The sequence below is a fragment of the Fonsecaea erecta genome (genome assembly GCF_001651985.1).
Source record: "Fonsecaea erecta strain CBS 125763 chromosome Unknown Scaff9, whole genome shotgun sequence".
Taxonomy (NCBI): Eukaryota; Fungi; Ascomycota; class Eurotiomycetes; order Chaetothyriales; family Herpotrichiellaceae; genus Fonsecaea; species Fonsecaea erecta.
In genome coordinates this window covers 517,092-538,498 of record NW_017387252.1, presented here as the reverse complement: position 1 = coordinate 538,498, position 21,407 = coordinate 517,092, and the positions used below count along the sequence as shown (strand labels likewise).

Genomic DNA, 21,407 nt, shown 5'->3' with positions numbered 1-21,407 from the left:
TATAACTAAACTGGTCCGTCTAGGTAAGAGCGAGGTGGAGGGCGAGTAGGTATATAAAGGTGGTCGTCAGAGCGCCATTGATTGTCTTGCCGAAGCCGTCGAGCATCGTGTCTCAGGAGGGCCCCTGCAATGTGATATCTAGCCAATAAACAAGCAAGGGAGACGTAGTGTTAGTGGCTGAGGTAGTGTGCAAGCTGTTTTAGAAAGTGTCTGAGTGTTAATAAGAAGGAGAGACAATGCGTGACTCGATTGTCGTGTGAATAGGACTTCTCGGGGCTAGTCCCAAATTGGCCTAGTGCTTTGAGCATATGAGAACGAAACATTCATGACTTCAGCCTCGTGGCCTCCTGTCATCCTCATCACCAGACGCATCAAGGCAGCCCTCAAGTCCTTCTCGGCAGCAGTATGTGAGTAGCGTCGGATTCCCGAAATGCCAGATTCGGCCTGTGAAGGCTGGCAAGAGCTGCAAACCACCGCTCGCCGCCAGTGCCCCAAGCTCTTCTACTCCTTCTCCACCAAGGAACAGTCGCTCACGCTGCTGCTCACCGACCTGATCTCCATCTGGGAATGCTCGCTGGATCGATACGACATCTTGGCGGCCGCGGCACGGCAACAGACCAGCATCGACCCGTCCGTCTCGGTGGACCAGTTCGAAGTCTTGCTCTCCAAAATCCGCAAGAGCCTGAGAGACGGCGAAAGCAACATCATCCGCGATGGCCGTGGGAACTCGCAGACGCTGCTGCTGCGGACGAGGATCGATCTCCCTCGCCCGCTTCGACCCCTCGAGTGGACCTTCACCCTCGAACCCCAGAGAGCGTCGGAGTTGGCAGAACGCATTCTTCGCCCCAGCCTGCATGAAGTCTTCGTCTCCCAGAACAAGATCAACTCCTTGCTCGGCATCATCAAGGAGAAGGATCACATCATCTCGCGCCTGCTCGACCGAGTTGGCAACTCGGCCGTGGACTTGAGTTTGGTGTTCCCCGGCATTGCCGGCTTTGCTTCGCGCAAGGGTGGCCATGTCTCGGCTGCGGACGCCAAAAAGCATGTTCCCGGAATGGCGAGTTTCGACGAGAAATCATGGACGAGGCAATTTGCCAATGATGAGGGTTATGAGGGAGCAGACCGGACAGGGCTGAGCAATCTCGTCCGGGGCTGTGAGAAATGCTTCGCCCACAGTAAAGCTGAGCATGAAAGCTGGGTCAAAGATCTTCCGTCGACGGAAAAACCGCACCGAAACGATGCCGGCAAGAGCCGAATCGGGTCGCCGCCGTCAATGGATGCTACACAGAAGAAGCCGGATCTAGATCGCGAGTCAACGGATGACGAATTCGAGGTAAGTGGAACGACACAACCTAACACATGTTCATTCTCCATACCTGACTGACATGTCAACAGCGTCAAGCGACTCCACCACACCTGAAATTCAAAGGTACGAAAACGGCGACACATGGAACAACAGAGGACGAGGAGACGGGAGGAGCAGATGAGCCCGTCCCTAAACGATCAGAACTCTCTACCATCGGTGGGTTAGGTAGACGAAATGCTACGAAAGCCTTTGGCGCCTCAAAGCGCTCGCCAGATCCAGTCCTTGCCGCCAAAAATAAATCCCTCGCACGTCGTCGAGTTTCCACGACCTCGACAGAGACTGCGACGGCTTCGGAGGACGACGATGTCGCTGGCGAAGTACCCGAAACACGAGCCGCACCACAGACTCGGAGCGGCCACCCGGCGCCAAAATCCAAACTCGGCGTGCTGCGATCAAGAAAAGTATCTCCATCACCTTCACCCTCGCAATCAAGGTCATCCACCTCTTCCGCAAGGAGAGCATCCAATGAGGGCCCACCTTCCCGCAATCCACGTGTCGCCGCCGGTCTTTCCAAGACACCTGAGAACGAGGAAGACCAAGCTGAAGCCGAGGAAGGAAATGACGATTTGAACGACCTATCGTCCACCGCATCACCATCCCCATCTCCACCTCCACGTCCAGCAAGGCCTTCAACACCTGCCCATGGAAAGAGCCGTCTAGGCCGCCTGGCAGGGAAGAGACAAGTCGCAAGGCCATCGTCACGAAGCACCTCGCCTTCGCCAGGGGAGGCGTCCAAGGGCGACGAGATCCCGGAAACGCAAACCCCGACAAAAAGAAAGGTCGGTCGGCTAGGCGGGCTCCGGAAAAAGGAACTAGAGGCAACATCAACAGCAACAGCATCGCCCAAACGAGGGCACAAACCCCGTGTCCCGATCAAGGAGGAGGACCACGACGACTCAGACGACGTAACGGATACTCCCTCCCCCTCCCCCTCTATTATATGGCATGCATGTGTCCAATCTGTGTAGTGTACGCTGATTCGATCGCGATGGAGAGACAAGCAAACGCCCACAAACACACGCGCGCACGCACACAATCACAGAATCACTCACTCCTCTCCCTCCCTCCCTCTCTCTCTCTCTCTCTCTCTCTCTCTCTCTCTCTCTCACACACACACACACACACACACACATATGATCCTCATTCCCAATTCTGCCATTCCCCCATAAGGCCGCGAGGCTCCTGCATCTTTTCCTGTGTGCTTGCGCGAGCAAGATAAGAGGAGATCTTGAACAGCCCCAAGATATCCATCCGAAGGAGAAAATAAGAGGAGCAAAAGACTTTTGTACCGCCTACCAGGGCGCTCTCTCCAACCCTGAGTCCGTCGTGAGACCTTCACGCGGCCGGCGTCATCCGCTCGTCCAACCGCACATTTGTTCAAGACCTCTCTCTCTAAAGAAAACATCAAGAATAGACAAATAAACACCCTTCCAAAGACCCGAATAAGATGTATGGCCACATATGGAAGGGCACGTATCGAGCTGACCGGATACAGCTTGCAGTTGCTCAGAGGTAAGTCAAGCATAAGATCATGTCATCTCAAGGGTGGCCCGGAGGCTTTCCCGAATGGCCGTGTCCGCCATCCCCATGTCCCGTCTGGGAGGTGTCTGATCGGTCGTCACCGTCTCGATCGTGCTCATCCATTGTCCAATTCGCCCGCAGATGACTGCTTTCGCTGAAATTGACCCTCTTATGGCCCTTGGACCACTGGCCCTTGTCGCGCTTCTTGGATTGCTCGACCTCTTCTTCACTGACACTGGCACTGTCAGCCTCTGCCTCTTCCAACGCCTTCTTCGCTCGAGTTCTTAGCTCGGCAGCCTCTGCGGCGGCCTTCTCGGCTCTTGACTGCTTCCGCCACATGCTTGCATATCTGCCCCCCAAGGCGATGAGTTCCTCGTGCGTTCCGCTTTCGATCACGGTTCCATTAGAAAGAACCAGGATCTGGTTAGCGTTTACGATGGTGCTGAGGCGATGGGCGATGATGATCATCGTCCGTCCTTCAGCGAGAGTGTTGAAAGACTCCTGAATTCTCTCCTCCGTGTCCGTATCGAGGGCTGCAGTGGCTTCGTCAAGCATGGTGATGCGAGGGTTTTTGAGGATCGTTCGGGCTATCGCAACCCGTTGACGTTCCCCACCAGAAAGGCGCACCCCTCGTTCGCCAACTTTTGTGTCGTAGCCGTTGGGGAACTCCATGATTCGGTCATGGATCGAGGCCGCTTTGCAAGCTTCGAATATCTCTTCATCCGTGGCGTTTTGGTTGGCATATCGAAGATTGTACATGATCGACTCATTGAACATGTTGCAATCCTGAGGTACAACGCCGATGAATCTTCGCAATGAGTCAATGGTGATATCTTGGACATCTTTACCATCGACCTTGATTTGCCCCGAGTCTGGATTATAGTAGCGGAAAATCAGTCTCATGATAGTACTCTTACCACCACCCGATTCACCAACAAGTGCGGTGGTGGTCCCTGGCGGACAGCGGAAACTCAGTCGGTCAAGGGCCGGTTTCTGTTTGTTGTAACCGAAGCTCACATTGTCGAATATGATATCGCCAGAACATTCTACCAGCTCCTCGGCGCCTTCTCGGTCGATAACATGTGGTTGTTCTTTGAAAAGTTCCAGCATCCTCTCCGCGTTGATTAGATTGGATTGGATCGCCCGGTAGAAAGTCCCAAAGAAATTCAAAGGGCCCTGCAACTGAGCCATGTAGGTTATCAGAAGCACAAAGTTGCCCACGGTCTGATCACCTTGCGCAACTTCGAAGGCTTCAATGAAGCTGGCGATCAGCAGGGCAACCATGAAGAGTGCACCCTGCACCGTGTTCATGTAGGCCAGGGTGACGTCCACCCAGTATTCGAAGCTCTGCATGAGCTTGATCGAGGATCTGTACCGGTTAAACTCGTACTCTTCCGCGTTGAAGTATTTCACCGTGTCCCAAGAGTGCAGGGAATCGTTTTTCACTGCTTCCATCTCTCTCTGGGCATTGACGTAGTTTCGGCGCAGGGTGACTCGCCATGACGCAAGACGGATGGTGACATAGATGTATAGAAATGTGACAATGGCGACAACCAGGCCCAGGTACGCGTCGAACTTGATGGTGAGGTACACGACCGCGACCACAAGATCAAAAACCATTGGGCCAACTTGGAAAGTCACCATTTCGAGAAATGAGTTGATCGAGCTTCCCTTGTTCAAAGCCGAGATCAACTCGCCAGTGCGCTTTCCCGTGTGAAACTCCGCGCTCAGACCATGCACATGTTCGAAGGCAGCTGTTGAAATCGCGCGGTACGAGTACTGCTCGACAGGAATCCAGAGTATCGACCTAGCTGCGCTGAGGATCCCCTGCGAGCCTTGAAGCCATCTAAACATGATGTACAAAGCGATATCCAACCAAGGGGCCCGAACTCCACGGCCGTCATCGCCGGAGAGGGCATCGGTGATTTTGCCTACCATGACAGGGACGAAGACATTGATAACTCGCTGGCTGATCATGATGAGAAAGCAGCTACCCGCAAGAAGTTGTAGCTTGAAGGATTTTTTAGGCCAGAGATATGGTATCAGCAAGAGGAAACCTCTCAGATATGCAAACCAAGTAATATTTGGAACTTCAGTTGGCTTGGCCCAAGCGTCCACTTGCTCCTTGGGTTCTGATGACGGAGTGTTTCGGGCGTCTCCATGACGAGCATGACCATTTGGGCGCACCCCGGCTTCAGTGTCGCGGCCGAGTAACGGGCTCCTCTCATCCTGGGTGGCTGAAGCCGACTCCTTGGGTCTATCCCAATTAAACTTGAGGGCAAGGAAGAGTACTGACAAGCCGAGGAGGAAAATGAGTCGGCCAAGATTGACAACGACTTCGAGCGTCTCCCATCCCGTAATTCTCTCCCTATACTTGCCTCCTTGCTGGTTGCCCACCCGGGGCTCGTGATGGGGTGCGGTATATATTCGGAGACTAGCCGCGACGATAACGACCTCCAGAGGCACCGCGCAGAGCCATGTGACAAAGTGGGCGGAGTTTGGGGAGGGTTTCGTATCCAGGATAGAAATGAAGACAACGAGCCAGAGGAACGTTGACGCGATGACATAGATCTAACATCGTGAGTTACGGATTGAGATGATGCTGAGCGGACGAGAACATACCACGGCATTCTTCCCAGGCCACCACTCGTCTTTTCGATTCAGCAAGATCTCAAAAAGCAAGATCGCCGCATTGCCCAAAAAGGTCAAGATGACAATGACCTGGCCGACCTTGAATACGTTCTTGACTGCCGGTGAGAGGTCTTGCACCGCCGCAGCTTCCTTCACTTGATTGGCGGACTTCCTTCGGATTGGGAGAGGTCGTCCGCCCGGACCTCGCATGGGGCGAATTTTGACCTTGCCCGCATCATCGGGGGCAGTCTTGATGCCATGGTAGACGAACGCGACGACAAAAACGACGACAAGAATCGCAGGGTAAATCGTTTTCGCCACATTCAACACCCGCAGAGAGGCTTGGATTGCACTCCAATCTGGCTCCGCTGGCATGTTCACCCAGTCCCTCGCCCGCAACGAAGAATTTCGTAAAACAAAGTAAATCGAAAAGGCCGCCCAGAATTAAGCAATTCAAATATTAGGATCCGCCCTCTATCAGGTGAGCAAGTATAGGATTCGCTGGACTCGTTACGGTGTCGCCGTCGCGTCGACCAAAGAGTGCCGGAGGAGTCCGCTTGTCTCTTCTGCCTCGGTCGATCGAAGACCACTCCTAAGAGCCACAGGGCAGTTTGAGAGACGGCGGAGGCTTTTTCTGGAAAGAAAGAAACGTATGCTAAAGGGGGTGAGCGAAAGACGGAAGGAACAATTACAACAACGAAAGGAAAAGATGTCGAGGAGGGAAATTTAGCGATTGTCGTCGTTTGGCAAGTGATGCTTGCAGGTGTTGAGAGAGAACGTGTGAAAAATGACGACGTAAGTTCGAGAGTTGGCCTGCTGGTGGCGATCGAGCCGGGGGGAGCGATCTGGGAGGCGACAAAGCTGGGGCGGGGGGGTCTATGGTCTGTTGGTCTTGTGGTCTCGTGCAATTGCGGGAATGGTGTGGTGTGCAGTGTGCAGGTCGCTGACTAGCGTGTTGTCCCTTTTTCCCTTCGGAGGCCGCTTGCAAGGGCCTAGAAGGGGTTTCAACTCAGCTGGCAGTAGATCTGGCACATCAAAGTTCACCTCTTTCTTCGCAAATGGCGCCTGTCGCGTGACAAGCCGCAGTAGTGATTGGGCCGACGCAAGTGGTCCGGTAATGGCCCGTGAGCTGAGTATGAAAGCCTGGAGTCCTTTTTTGCCTGCTGAAGATGGGCCGAGACAAACGGCTCAGGTGGACGGGCGTTGGAGTCAGTACCTAGTAGCGGTGATGGTGGGGACTTTGTCTTGCAGCCAAGGAGGCTCTATGTAGGGACGGCAGTCTGGCGGCGCTGTCGTTGGGTGGAGGAGCTCGAGGGGAAGGCGGAAGAGGGAAGTAGTGGATGGCAGCTAAAATATGTCACTGGACCTGCGCAGGTGGTCCCGATGCCTAGCGTGCCAGTCCGCAGTACACAGTACGCATACGTGGTGCGTCTCTCAAAGCATACAGAAAGATTTGCAAGTGTCAGACGTCAGATTTCAAATGTGTGTGATGTTTGAGAAGAAGAATTCAGTCTGGTGAGACGAGGAAGCAAATAGAGGTCAACTCGGACACCAAGTCGACGGCAAAGCAGAAGTGAAAAAAAATAGGTGAGGTGGATGTGAGAGCAGCCCGATTTGCGTTGACGGGAAGACACAGAGGGGCAGTTTGCAACTGGTTGGATTGACAAATGGTGATTGATGTCTGGCAGAGGGAGAAGAGAAGAAGGACGGCGGTCCCGAAGGGTGATGCTGAGGCAAATATACAAATCCATCGGAGCGTGGTACGGGGGAACTGACAGAGGTGATGGTGAGGTACATGTTCTCGCTAGTTACGCGTGGTTTGATTGACTAGGAGGCGGAGGATGAAAGGAAATGCTGATTTGGATTTGGGACGATGTTGATTCAGACATCAGTCAGTGTTTTTTTTGCTCGACATCCGAAGGGTGGAAATGTGCGTCGCGAGTGAGGAAACCGTGGTTGTGGATATGGATGGGGATGGGGATGGGAATGGGAATGGGCAATGAGGAAGAAACGAGAACAAAAAGTCACTCACCGCCAGCCAGAACCTCCCAAGAATTCTGCATCCGAAGTCGAATATCTACTAGGTACAGTAGTCGCTGCCAACACGCACATTAGCAACCTCAGACCGTGCGAATGGCGAGGGACCAGCGACGGGATCTTCATGCCCAAGTCCAGGCGACTCGTCCGGATGTCTAGGTCTTAGAAATCCGGGCATGGATAGGTATGTAGGTAGGTTCCATTCTGGCAACCCCCCGGTCCATGGTGCTGCCGGAAATGCTCATGTACAAGGAGCTTTAACTTTTTAGCTTGTATACCAACTGAATGGTTATAGGGAAAGGGAAAGCACTTGTCTTAACCGTATTGGAGAGGGCTGCACAGTGGCTCCCTAGTTGTAGTAAGGTAGGGCAGCTAATCATGACAAGGGGAAACTCCAGGCCCCAGAAATCTCATCTAAAACGCAGCCTGGGCCTCTGAATCTAAAAGTAAACCTGTAGGTACAAAGGTGCAAACACACCTCGAGCACTCACCTATCTCCCTACCTAAAGGTAACCTTCCCAGCCAGGTATGTACCTAGACAGCTGCAGCTGCAGCTCCGGGGCCAAATACTTAGGCACCGCCCTTAGCTCGCTAGGCACCATGGAAGCCGCAGCAATAGGCCGAGAGCCTGCAGCAACTCTGACTACAGGCTTGCTTCCCCGAACACCCCAAGCGCCGCCACCTCGGCCAGGCTTGCGCACAGGGAGCGTCTTCGCTCAGCCAATTGAGGCTCTGCCATGACCCGCTCCACTTCCAGCCTTGCAACCACTCGCTCCCGCCCCCCATGTTACCAGTTCCTACAATTCTCTCAATGCCTCTTGGTTGCCCTCGCTTTGGTCTTTCCTGCATCTGCATCTCCTCTGCCGTCGCTTTCTCATCCTGCATATCCGGCCTGCAGCCACAGTGCAGCATCGCAGAGTTTCGCGCTCTTTATCCGCTCCAATGATGGCCGGACCCGACAGCCATGAGCGCAGCCCATCCTTTGTCGTCAGCAACCCTCTCGTCATCGGTATTCGGGATAGCCGCGGATATCGTTGAGTCGACAGGAGAGCATGTCTGATCCTGCTTCCTCCGAGTCGCAAAATCTTCTTCCTCCTCCGCCAGCTCCTCCATTACCGCCAGGCCGGCTGGGCCAATTGCAGAGAATCATTGCACCCTGGGGCAAGCATAGTGGTTCCAAGTCGCATGGAGGTACAGCGCAGGGCGATCGTGACGGCGGTCTGCGTCGAATCACTGGCATACACACGTACAGGCATGGCTGGCTGCTCGCTTGATAATGATATTGTTGTTGTTCGCGAATGCATTGACTGACTTCGACCAGCAGCTCGCATTCCTCCCGAACGGCCACCCATCGCACGGGCATCCCCATTGCCGCCGTCGATATCAACCGCCAAAGGACTCACGCGGTCTTGGCTGGAAAGGAGATCCTGAAGACAGTGCGTGTCCACGATGGCAAGGTCACGGAAGACCTAAACATTCGGGCGTCCATCAGCTCATACGCCTCCGCCCACTCTTCTACGCAGTCGGATAGCGCTGAGAAGCGGCGGGAATATCTTCCGGCAAGAGACGTCAAATGGTCGATAGGTCACTGGGACCACATTATAGCGACGGCAGCTACGAATGGTCGCATTGCACTGTACGACCTGAATGCACCCAGCCCCAAAACGGAGTGGGCATGGCTCCATGAGCATACAGGACAAATCAACAAGCTAGACTTTGATCCTCATGCCGGCTATCTGTTGCTATCCGCCAGCCAAGACAAGTCGGTGCGTCTGTGGGACTTGAGGCAATCTCAGCCTAACAAGTCCCGCATCAGGTTCGAAGTGCGCAGTGCAGTTCGAGATGTTCGCTGGTCTCCGAACGACCCATTCGATTTCGCCGTCTGTGCAGATGGAGGCGTCATTCAGAAATGGGATGCTCGTGCACCTGTCTCGCCCCTGCTGAGTATCAACGCACATGAGAAGGCCTGTTATGCCCTAGACTACCACCCAGACGGGCGTCACGTTGTATCAGGGGGGTTCGATAAGTACATCAGAGTGTGGGATTTTCAGACCAACAGAAAACGCCAGAAGCCTGTCTTCCAGCTCAGAGCACCCCACGCTATTAGGAATATCAGGTGGAGGCCCGCCTCCGATGTACCGGAATCCGGAGAATCGACCTTTTGGCAAAGCACCCAAGTCGCCGTCTCGTACTATCACGACGACCCTCGCTTGCACATCTGGGACCTCCGGCGGCCGCTCCTGCCGTTTCGAGAGCTCGACAGGTATAGCATACCTCCTAACGATCTCCTATGGGCGGATAAGGATTTACTATGGACGGTGGGTGACGAGGGTATTTTCACCCAGTGGGACATCAAGCACACAGTACCCTTCTACAACCAAATTGCCCCATGCACCTCGACATTCCTCCCGGACGGAGAGTACTACACATTTTCCGAGGAAAGAGATACCCGACGAGTGTCTTTTCTGGACAATGCAGCAGCAGGCTTCTTGAATGTGCCGCCAGACAAATTAAGCAGCGGTGACGATGGGGCAGCAAGCCGAAGTCTGACAGATGACGAAGGAGGACTCGATTCAACAGCTGGGACAAGTTTCCGTCGACGGGAAGGTGTAAACGTACCCTCGAGGTCTAGTAAATCTCACACAAACAGTCCATCGTCAATGGAGGATCGACCGCCAGTGCCAATCCTCCCACTAGATGCCTCCGTCCTCAACCACCAAGATCTGTTCCACAACAACCAGGTGGGTGCAACTGGCTATATTCCCGGTGTAGCAGCCGAGCCACAAGTTGTGGAATATTTGGCCTCGCACTACGCAACGCCTGCGACGGCCGATGATAATAAGTCTTCTCCAGACACAATACTCAATCGTTTGCAGAATGCTTTCCACCAGAACGCCGCGGCGTGTGATGCAGTGTCCATGCATCGTATGGCACAGTCTTGGCGGATTCTAGGAGCAGTGATTGTGCCAGAACTCAAGGATTGGGCTGACGCGAATCGTGCCAGCCGGCGAGCGGACGCCGCAAGGCGACGGGAGACTCTGGAGAGCTTTCGAGCAGGAGGACATCGCCCTGGTCTTTCTCCGTTGGCTGGACTTCCAAACCGAGGCTTCATCACAAAGTCGGATAGCAAGAGTCAGAAACTCATGAGCAGCCTGTTCAAGGGTATTGCTGCGGGAGACCGCCCGCAACAGGTATCTGAGATGGATAGCACGTCGAACATGACAACACCGTTGGCCAAACCACTACCGAATTCACCTCCGCCGAGCCTAAAGAGACGGCCTCTCTCAACCACCGAAGAGGGGCTGGACAATATTGCACCTCTGCCTCCGTCGGTCCTGAGTTCACACTCGACAGCAGCCGCAGCCGCTCGAGCTTTGATCAGTTTTCCTAACCAAAGCACAAGTTCAGACACTTCTTCTCCCGAGCTGGTCAGAGCTGAGGAAGCTTCCAAGAAACCCTCACCACATCCTGGCTCGCTGGTCTCACCAATGAAGAGGCCACGACCCGAGCTCTTCGTCGAGCAGAAACAGAGCCAAACTCGCACCCAAGAAGATCGTAGAGCAGCACTACGCGACTATCGCATCCAAGCTCGACCTATATTCTCCTTGGCCGATTCGACAACAAACGTAGCCTCGCAAAGCAGGCACGACTCGGACGAGAGTTTCCCGATGTTTTCGGTATCGACGGACAGTTCGCATCGGTCCAGGTCAATTGGACAGTCATTTGACTCTTCTCGCACAGGCATGAGGAGATCTACAGCGCACTCGGCACAGGAACCGGTCTCTAGTCTAGACGATGACTATGACTTGTCGTATTCGGACGACGCTGACGACAGGAGGCCCGGTCCCATACGAGGAATGGGTAGCTCGGCGTACCAGCGCGAAATCGGAGTGTCTGCGGTCCAAACACCACTGGAAATGAGCTTTGGGCTTGACGGGCAAGAGCATCCCCCTGCGTCATCTCCAAAAGACAAAGATATATGGCATTCGGTTCCACCACATGAATCTGCGCCTCCCTCGCACTTAGACACGGCTGCATCGTCGTCCCCTGATATTTTCCATTTTGAGGAGGGAGCCTCGATGGCCAAGCCACGAATCCATACGTCGAATCCCATTCGAGTGGAGGCGACAAATCACGGCATCGGTGACGACAATCAACGCCCCGAACACGGATCACTGAACCGCCTCTCGATGGAGGAGTTAGACCATGAAACGTACCTATACCAGGATTTTCAGCCCATCGATCTATCTAGGTATGAGCCAAAACTGCCATTCGCATGGTCATCGCTTCCACTGATATGCCAATGTGTATCCTTCGACCTGGATAACGGCATCGGCCAGGGTCAGTTTGCGGCGCATCTTCTGATGCATGTTCACCCGTACTTCTTTCATGCCAGCTTTCGCACATTGAGACGAGGAGAGAGCGCATCTGCTGACAGCCTCGCCGATCGACTGATGACGCCGCAACTGGGGCACCGGATCATCGAAGGGATCTTTGAGAACCACGTTTTATTTCTGAGGCAGATGGGCCTGTTTGAATCCGCAGCGCTGTTGAGAAAAATGTGTGTCGAATTCAATTACCCAGGAATCTATCGATCACCGTCGGATAGTAAGCACGCCGGTGGCAGTCTTGGCAACGGAGATTCAAGGACTCTGTCCATTGTTTGTAGCAATTGCCAAGGACCCATGACGGGAGAAAGGGGCACATGTGAACGGTGTCGGCAGGTTCGATCAGTTTGCCCGATTTGCCAATCGCTCAGAGATGTGGTGGAGAAGCATGCAGGTCTCGATCTGGGAGCCCGGTCGCAGCATTGGGGCGATAACCCAACCATGTGGATGTTCTGCCAGGCATGTGGTCATTCAGGACATGTCCATTGCCTTATGGAATGGTTCAGTCAGCCTTTCAGCGACGGGAGATGTCCGACGTCAGGCTGTGGTTGCGATTGTGGTCCAGGGCTTACACGAGAACAGCGCCTGCAGCAGCAAGTGAGACGAGAGGATGAAGCCAAACTGATCCGGGGGCCGAATCCTGCGAATGGCACGGGCGGCTCGACCAAGCGAGATCTGTTGAGAGCGACACCCAGCCCTGCGGTCGACAAGGCACGAGTGGCTCTCCGCAACAGTCTGGTTGGAGAGCGGGCAACTCAAAGTGGCGACGAACGGACTCTGCCCAGCAGAAGAGGCAGCAGCAGAGGGCGGACATCAGCATTCAGCAACTCCAAGAAGAGCGTTCGACTCATCACACCTGGAGAAGAGAGCGAACAATCACCTTCACGCACTCCAAATCGTTAGTGATGTCGGCGACAAGCCACTGGAGCTCGGAGAGCTTCTCACAAAAAGAGATCTCCACCACAGCGGCCGGGTGTGGGATTGTTGAGAAAGCATCTGCTTCCCGGGTCACCAACTGTTTTTGCTTGGCTCTACTCGGTAGTCTGTCTACTCCCAAGCTGTCAGCTCAACGCCGAGCAGAAGCTGGTCGAACTGAAGGGGTGTAATGTCTGTACCCATTGACAGTGGGGGGCAGCGGCGCCCGACTTTGGTCACTTCCTGCTCACGAGGTAATGCAGAGTTGGTCTAGAAGCACATAAAAAAAGTATAGTCGTGTCAGCGGAGCCGTTCCCGGACTGAAACGGGAAGGTATCGGTGGACGGACAATACATGTAGACGAGGAACCAACAGCTGGCCTGCATTAGCTTGAAAGGTGAGCTCCGTGTGAGCATTTGGGGGCAGCCTTTTTTTTCCTATCTCTTTCCTCTTCAGCTTGCGGCTTATGGTATACAGTACAAGGCCTGGAAAGGAACGTAGCCGCAACCAGAGACAGATCTGCAATGAACGGCGATATGATGACGCAGGAGATAGCCTAGGCTCTTGAAAGTATCGAACTCCGTGATCGACTGACACCGGCGGGACAGCCTTTCTGGGTCAAATCGGCCCAAGAGCTGGATTTGTACGAGGTATTACGCGGTAGAGATGGCGGACTAGGGACTAGTTGCGGAGGTCGAGGTCTGGGTCGCATGTGAGGGTGATGTAGGTGGTTGTCCCTGGCGAGTCATACTACACCAGGTTGGTAAGTAGTGGTGGTACGAGGAGGAGTTCGTGGATGGTTGTTGTGACCAAAATTGAAGGTGTGACTGACCGCATGCGGGATTGTGTGGAGAGTCAGTCCGGCTTCTTCCTTTCTGATCAAAAGTCCGATGCTTGAGGCTCAGTGGCTCCTCCGCGTGACAAATCTGCAGCTCTCAAGCTCAGCAAGCTCAGCAAGCTCAGTCCATGTGCAAATCTTTACTCGATCTTGTGCTCCCGGCTCTGCAGATCTTTGTCCTACAGGTGCCTGACAATCTCTTCTCTGCGTTTGGAGTACCTCGTACGCGTCTCTCACCGAGATTGCCATCGACATGATCTACTCCTCACTCCATACTCCATGTTAACAATTGCTCTGATGGATGTATCAAGGCCTCCTCGGTACCTGACCAGGGTGGAGGACAGCACGCCCCTCCACCGCCAGCAAGCCAGCAAGCCAGCCTCCAAGTCCGCCAACCACAAAGGAACTCATCCATCCACTCCACATCCGCCACAGCTCTCTTTTCCCCGATACACCCAATCACTGTACGGCTCTCCCTCGAGCGGAGCTGCCGTCGAGGCTGACGTGCGTCCCAACACGAGGGCTACTAGGCCGACCTCTCCATCATTCGCTCGGCGACAGGTATAACTAAGCTTTTTACAGCACATGGAGCCAAGGATCAGGCAAGAGTAGTCGATGGGTGGCCCGGTGGGCACCGTGGACATGTGTGTTGACAGGGTTGAATACGGGTCACGGCGAGCAGGAAAAGAGGCGGGGGTGGCCAATGGCACCATCAACACCACGAACTAGTATCCGAGGATAGTAACAAGGTGCTGAGCCGCGGGCTGGGCTGGCTGGACTGGCTGGGCTCACGCTCGAATGGGCTTAGGGATCTCCTCTCAAAGTCTCCCTGCGCCTCCGCCATCAGCAGCCCTCTCTCTCGCCTAATTCTCTCTCCCTCGTCGCCGGTCGCATCGGAAAATTCCCTTCAGGTCTTTTGGCATCTTCTCCTCATCTGGCTTAACGCTCGCTCAAGCTGACAAGTTCCCGATGCTCCATTGGACGCTGACCTCAGACCGATGCCAGAGATGTTCCTGCATCTAGCCCAAGGCGGTTGCCGAGTCGCCGGACACTCGTCACTGAAACCCACCCAGGCGCAGGATGACTGACCAGGATGAAGCCAGGGCAAAGAGCCTGGACAAACCTAAACTTGCCCTAAACGAGGCAAGCGTTCCAAGCTGCCAACATTAGGGAACGAAGGAATCTAGCCAGTGAAGTGGGCGGAGCGACAGAGCTTTAGCGCAACCGGCCACTGCTATTCCTATCCATTTCCCAATCCCACATGATGGAAGCCAAAAAAAAATGGAAGGCAGGCAAGGCAGCCAGCCTACCGGACGAAGTACCTCGTTCTACGTACAGCTTCCCTGCAACGCGGTTGCATTAAAGGAACTGGCCCTCCCGCTCCGACAGGTGAATTTCTTCCTCCCTCAGATCATCAGTTCAGCTCTCCCCAGAAGAATCACTCTCTTTTTTCCCAGGCCACTCGTTGTCCTCGAAGCTATATAATACTATCGCTCAAGTCCACACACTAATCCCACAACCTACACATACAAGTCTTTCTTTTCCCAAGCCAACAACCACCCAAACAGCCAACATGCGTTTCTCCAGCATCATCGCTCCCGTCAGCTTGGCCGCCCTGGCCTCTGCTGCCCCAACACTCAATGCCCGTGACGGTGGCTCATGCATTCCCTATTCGATCGCCATCGCGATTGAGACCCAATGGATCTCCACCCTCACCGACTTCAATATCGACGTCGCAACGAACCTGCTCGCCCCTGAGCTTGTCGATACTTCGGACTCGATCAACTACATCGCCGGGATCCCTCTTGGTGGGCCTACCTTTCCCAGCGCCCAGGCATACATCGCCGGCCAAGGCGCTCAGCCACCCATCGGCTTCACCGTCCTCGGCACCGACGTCGTGACCTGCGATGGTTATATTGTCCTCCGATGGGTTGGTGCCGTTGGTCAACAGATCTACCCTACTTCAGGTATCACCATCCTGAAGGCCGAGCAGAAGGGATCTGATGCCGTCGTCGGTCCCACCGGCTGGCAACTTGTCTCCATCCACACCGAGTTCAACTCCGCTGCCTGGGTTGCCGACATTGGCGGCACTTGCCCTCCTCCCTCGGGCACTGCTCGCCTGTTGAGAAACTAAGTGGTGGAAAGGTTGTGGAAGGTGGAGACTGAGGTGCCGAGATGAAATGTCAGAGAAGACGTGCACGACAAAGGAATGAGGAATGTCATCCAATGCCCGAAAAGCAGCATCATGTCGCATTAGCAACTCTTGGTTTTATTGTTTTTTCGAGAGAGAAACTCTGGAGAAAATAGGTAATGGAAATCCAGCCCCGAGAAGTCAGGGGTTTGTTTTTTGTGTGCTCGTACATATACGATCTTGCCAGCAGCATTTAGCGCGTTTTGTTTTTCACAATATAGAACATGGGTAAGGAGGTCCCCACAAGGAATACTAATGAATTGATCACCTATCTATCCCTCCCTCCATCCATCCATCCATCCATCGTTATTGTTCGACATCAGTCTGTGTCTGTTTGTGTGCATAGTTATCCATATGTTTTTTGGGAATGTCTTATCTTGTAGTTCCTGTGCGCCAAGTAAAGTGTCTAGCTATATATGTGCATGTGTTGATATACATACATATGTGTGTGTACGTGTGTTGTATATATACATAGGTAGTATGGTGGTATCAAAGTGTGTATACATATATATATATATATAAAATACGCTGTAGGGCGGCGTTTTCACCGCGTGACTCCCTAAGGCGACCTGCTAAGCGTGGCGAAAAGAGTGAAGGTGAAAAAAGACGGGCACGGGCACTACGCACTGCGTACTGGTACGGGGCACTGGGTACTGGGCATTGGCACTGGGCATTGGCACTGGGACTACGCACTGGGACTACGCACTGCGTATTGGCACTACACACTACGCACTGATACTACGCACGAGAGGCATTGGCACTGGGACTACGCACTGGGACTACGCACTGCGTATTGGCACTACACACTACGCACTGATACTACGCACGAGACACTAGTAGTAGTGGTGGTAGTGGTAGTGGTAGTGGTAGTGGTAGTAGTGGCAGTGGTAGTGGCAGTGGTAGTGATAGTGATAGAGACGCTATGAAAATCGCTGTCCGTATTCTCACCTTATTGGTCAAAGGCTAACTGGCACGTGACGTTACAAAAAACAGCCAATCGGATCTCAATATTCTTCCGCACCAATCAAATCCGCGGCTTCTTTGACGAAGTTGCCCTGTAATACTGTTTTCGCTTCGCTCAACAGGATAATCCCCGAACCGTCGTCGCTCGGACTTTTTCGCTAACTAACACCCCGCCGCTTTACTCTCCCGCTAAGAACTATTTAGTCTACTCGCTCCGTCGTTCGCTCTCTTCCACTCTCTTCCTCTCTTTCGCGCTCCCTCTTCTACTCTCTTCTACTTCCTTCTGCTCTCTTAGAGCTTTAGCTCGCTTCTACTATACTCCCTTATATATCGATAAGGATTTCGTTTTAGCTCTAGTTCTACTAGCGTTAACGTTACGTATATTTAACCTCGTAATAACTTTACTCGATCATAATTATAGTGATCCGTTTCGACTCTAATAAAAGGTAAAATCCCTAAGAGGATCGCTAAGAGAATACCTTACTCTTATACTGTAATGGGAAGGATCAGGTCACGTGCCTGTACATTGTACAGGGAGGCAATGGTGGCTCCTGATTGGACGGGTGAAGTGGAGAGCCTTTTTCTTTTCTTGCTTTGGCATCACACATAAGGAGTAACAAGCACAGATAGATAGACAATCAAGCAACCAATCCATCTTATTTGTGTGTGTTGTGTTGTGTTGTATGTGTTCCTACCGCCGCAGGGAGAGGCATCGCCTTTGGCCATGAAGCCTCGCCCCAGCTCAATACGTTACTAAATAGAGTTAATTAAATCCCCTAATTCTATAGAATAATACTTCTCTTCCTCTCTTCTTTTTACTATCCTCTCTTCCTCTTATTTCGCTCGATCCTTACCTTTTCTTCTGCTCTCCCTTCACTTCTCATATAAATTAATCTTTCTACTTAATCTTCTAACTATCTAAACGTATCTTCCTTACGTTTCGTCGTACTTTAACCCCCCCTCTTTAATCGTCTACTTTTCCTTTTCTCTCGACGCTCGTCTTTTTTTGATCTCCTATTACACTTCGGCGCTTCTTGCTCTGCTCACTATTTCCCCAATATCGAAGAGGAAGAAAACCGCGGCGGAAGTCTTTGATGAAGCGGAGGAGAACGGCTGGGAGCCGATTGCGGACGCCGGTGTGAATGGCGATCCGGTCAGCAAACTGCCGCCAAAGGTGACAGTTATGAGCTCTTCGATCAGCTCATCTTGTGTGAGTTTCCGGCCCAGAAAGGTATCTTCATTGAGCAGTAGCGGTGTCACCATGAATCTCATCGTTGTGGAATCCGACTCTGCTTCCTCGTCTTGAAACCTCTTCAGAAGAGAAGCAGTGATTGATTCCCAGAGATCGAACTGCTTGAAGCAATAGCCGGGGTACCCTGGCAAACAGACACCGTTTCTACGGCTGAGGAGCGGCAAGCTCGTTATGAGGGAGGCAGCGACCGCGCTGTCGTCCATGGCTCTCAGCAGCGTAGGGGAGTCTCCATTGACGGAATCCCCATAGCTCCGATTGAAAGCGCATTTCATGATGACTTCCAGACTGAATAGTCCACTCAGCACGTAGACGTCGGCTGTGTTCTTCGACGCAGACTCGAGGGCGTTGTTGATTACCCTCCGAACCAAACCTTCTGCTCTCTCGATGATGAGAGCCTCGTTGAAAAGTATTGCTTACTGGGAGTAGGATGGATTTTGGATCTTTCTGCAAGCTGCATGTTGGCGGTGGTCTTTCATGGAGAGCGCATTCAAGTGGCGTCCAGTCAGAGAGAAGCCGTCATAGAATGAACTCTTTCTGGAATTATTGTTGTTGTAAATTTGCCGATACACTGTCTAGTCCTGAATGGAGACTTCGTTGGGTCTCACCCGCACAATGGGTCCGTAGACATCATGAAGCATTTTCAAGGTCTTTCCACAACTCATCAGCTGAAGCCCCCAAAATTTGGAAATCACTCGTAAGTCGTACCTGAGCTCTACGCAGACTAGCTGTCGCTGGTATCATATAGCTTTGGAAGACTCGTCCAAGCCATGGCCCAGGGGCGGAACTCAAGGGGCGAAAGAAAATATTCCAGATGGTCTTGTGCCCGTGGATCAGTCACTGCAATATGCCAACTCCTCTGAAAGGTATCACTTACCTTTACAAGAAATCGTCCAATGACCAACCCCAAGATTAGGAGTACAAAAGCTTCAGGCTTTTTCTCTTTGACCCAGGCATTTCTCGAGGAGTCTGCGGGCAATATTCCCACGACACTCTTTGGCAATATCATAAGGACTGAGACACGACTTGTCTACCCGAAATTGTAAGTGAACAAGCTTAATGTCTCTGCAAGAGTGTACAGCTGGTTGAGTAAATGTCAAGCCTTGGGACTTCCTGTGCGTCACTATAGATAAACACGGCAATGATGCTCCGGGACACGGCATCCAGCGTTATGTACCGTCAAACAACAAACTCATGAAGTGCATCGGTGTATGTCTCATAAAGCAGTTCCAGCTCGCGCCAGGATCCATCGATACTATGTATCATGCTCACTTGTAGAGCACGTCGCTCCTTACGAATTCTCCCCGCGTTACTGCCATACAAGCGAGGTGTGGAGCAATGCTGGGGTAGTAAGGGGTTGACCACGAATGCATTTTTTGGCGATCATGCTTGACACACTTGGGTCGAAGAGAGACATTGCATGGCTTGCCGTTGTTCCTGTAGAACAAGTCCCGATCGGGTACCTATCGGACTGCCAATGATCAGCTAGCTATTGACACATTGGTGCCACTTATCCTCGTATTACATAAATGACGCTGTTGATTGGGCGAGTTAAGGAAACCTTTTGTCCATCATATCCGCTCCGCAAACCCGCAATCTCTCGCCTCAACCCGCATCCCGCAATCCGCAAATTCTCAAACCTTAGACAAAGAAAGATGAATTGGCGAACTCGCGGGGGAAGTGGTAGACGCTGTTCTGGAGTAAAGACCGATCCAGCCTCTGAGCCCGGTCCGCCAGTTCCGTACAATCTTACGATCTGAATCCGAAGCCTGGGTTGATGACATTGCGGAACTCACTGAGCTATACCGTGCACAACAACAGTAAGGCATAGACTCAGAGACTGTACTGACTGTTGCCATATATCCTAGACTGTCGGTAAGCACATCGCCATCAGACAGCCTTCGTTCGGACCAATGACTTCCATTCAACAGGAGAACGGCGTCCATGTGCCACCAATCAAGGAGTATCCTGATAAATATGCCAACCAGGTTGTTGTCGTACTGGAGCTGGCTCAGGAATCGGAGAAGCAACTGCTCGGCTCTTTGCTCAACAGGGAGCTCAGGTAGTTATGTTCGACGTTGATGAGAAGAGGCTCGAGAACGTGCGACGTTCACTTGATGAAGCCGGCTACAAAGCAGGTTCCCATCACTGTGATGTCAGAAATGCAGAGTCTGTGTCCAACGCCATCGAGGACACGATTCAAAGGTATCAGAAGATTGACGTCCTGGTCAACGTTGCTGACGTCTACCCGTTTCATCCACTGGTGGGCTTCCCTCTTGACGCATATCGACGCACGATATCTGTCAACTTGGACGGGTCATTCTATCTCACCCGCGAAGTTCTCCCACACATGCAGAAAGCTGGATATGGTCGTATCATCCACACAGCGTCGTCCACATTTGGGAGTCCTGAGCCAGGGTTATCCAGTTATGTGACATCTAAGGGAGGTGTGATTGGTCTTCCACGGGCAGCTGCCGTGGAAGCTGGAGCGGGAGTCACAGTCAACGTGGTAGTTCCTGGTCTCACAGAAACTCCCGGTGTTCTGTCGCACGAAGGATCTTCAGCGTTGTTCGAGCATATCTTGTCTAAGCAGACGGTGAAACGCAGAGGCCATCCGCTCGATGCGGCACATACCTTTTCATTCATCGCTAGTCCGGAAGCGGCTTTTTTCTGAGGACAGATCTTCGACTGTAGTGGTTGCGAGACTTTTCATTGAAACTTATCGAACACAACTTTGGGGTGCCTCTGCCTCCTGCCTGCGGACTTGGTAGACGGACTGACAATCGAAACATCTTGGCATTGGGTATGGCTCCCACCCGAATCGGGTGAGAGTCATACAGGATGGACGGATGTGAAACATATGTGAGGCAATGAAGCAGCATTGCGCGTCGCAAATATGGAGACACGTGATTCAATCAAAGAGAAGTCTAAGAAGCTTCTCCCACCTGGATCGAGGAGGAGGAGACTTCTTTCCTTAAGCGTTGAGTCGTTGTCTATAGGATCATACAGCTAGTGATTCAATTGCATCCAGTTATTCTATTGTCAGCTCCCGATCACGTGGAGGTCCTGACAGTGCCATTGAGCATCAATAGCTAAAAGCGTTGCCGAGGGGGGAACTCGGGGAATAGTAGAGGATCCATTTGAACTTGAATCAAAGCTTTTCAATTACTTCAATTACATTATTAGAGCTATTTCCAAGTCGCGTAGGCCTTTCGGCACAACGTAGTATCAGTGCTTCTTATTGGTGATTCTGGCACAACCGTGACGGACGTCTTCTGATTGCTTCAGGCGACTTAGCCAAGTCGTCG

General features: G+C 52.7%; 6 protein-coding genes across 6 annotated transcripts; 4 read left to right on the top strand and 2 right to left on the bottom strand.

Moving 5' to 3' along the window:
* Positions 1-430: 430 nt before the first annotated feature.
* AYL99_09421 (hypothetical protein) lies at positions 431-2,334 on the top strand (the record flags this gene model as incomplete). Its single annotated transcript, XM_018840928.1, has 2 exons — positions 431-1,333; positions 1,396-2,334. The coding sequence occupies 2 exons, from the start codon at positions 431-433 to the stop codon at positions 2,332-2,334; spliced, it is 1,842 nt and encodes a 613-aa protein (XP_018689609.1).
* Positions 2,335-2,905: 571 nt separating this feature from the next.
* On the bottom strand, positions 2,906-5,893 carry AYL99_09420 (hypothetical protein; the record flags this gene model as incomplete). Its single annotated transcript, XM_018840927.1, has 2 exons — positions 2,906-5,458; positions 5,510-5,893. 2 exons carry the CDS (start codon positions 5,891-5,893, stop codon positions 2,906-2,908), a joined length of 2,937 nt encoding a protein of 978 aa, XP_018689608.1.
* A 2,714-nt stretch (positions 5,894-8,607) lies between these two features.
* AYL99_09419 (hypothetical protein) lies at positions 8,608-12,846 on the top strand (the record flags this gene model as incomplete). Its single annotated transcript, XM_018840926.1, has 3 exons — positions 8,608-8,801; positions 8,880-12,216; positions 12,526-12,846. The coding sequence occupies 3 exons, from the start codon at positions 8,608-8,610 to the stop codon at positions 12,844-12,846; spliced, it is 3,852 nt and encodes a 1,283-aa protein (XP_018689607.1).
* Positions 12,847-15,269: 2,423 nt separating this feature from the next.
* On the top strand, positions 15,270-15,830 carry AYL99_09418 (hypothetical protein; the record flags this gene model as incomplete). Its single annotated transcript, XM_018840925.1, has 1 exon — positions 15,270-15,830. One exon carries the CDS (start codon positions 15,270-15,272, stop codon positions 15,828-15,830), a length of 561 nt encoding a protein of 186 aa, XP_018689606.1.
* Positions 15,831-17,867: 2,037 nt separating this feature from the next.
* Positions 17,868-18,374, bottom strand: AYL99_09417 (hypothetical protein; the record flags this gene model as incomplete). The annotated part of the gene is made up of 1 exon (XM_018840924.1): positions 17,868-18,374. One exon carries the CDS (start codon positions 18,372-18,374, stop codon positions 17,868-17,870), a length of 507 nt encoding a protein of 168 aa, XP_018689605.1.
* Positions 18,375-20,167: 1,793 nt separating this feature from the next.
* Positions 20,168-20,773, top strand: AYL99_09416 (hypothetical protein; the record flags this gene model as incomplete). Its single annotated transcript, XM_018840923.1, has 1 exon — positions 20,168-20,773. One exon carries the CDS (start codon positions 20,168-20,170, stop codon positions 20,771-20,773), a length of 606 nt encoding a protein of 201 aa, XP_018689604.1.
* Positions 20,774-21,407: the final 634 nt, after the last annotated feature.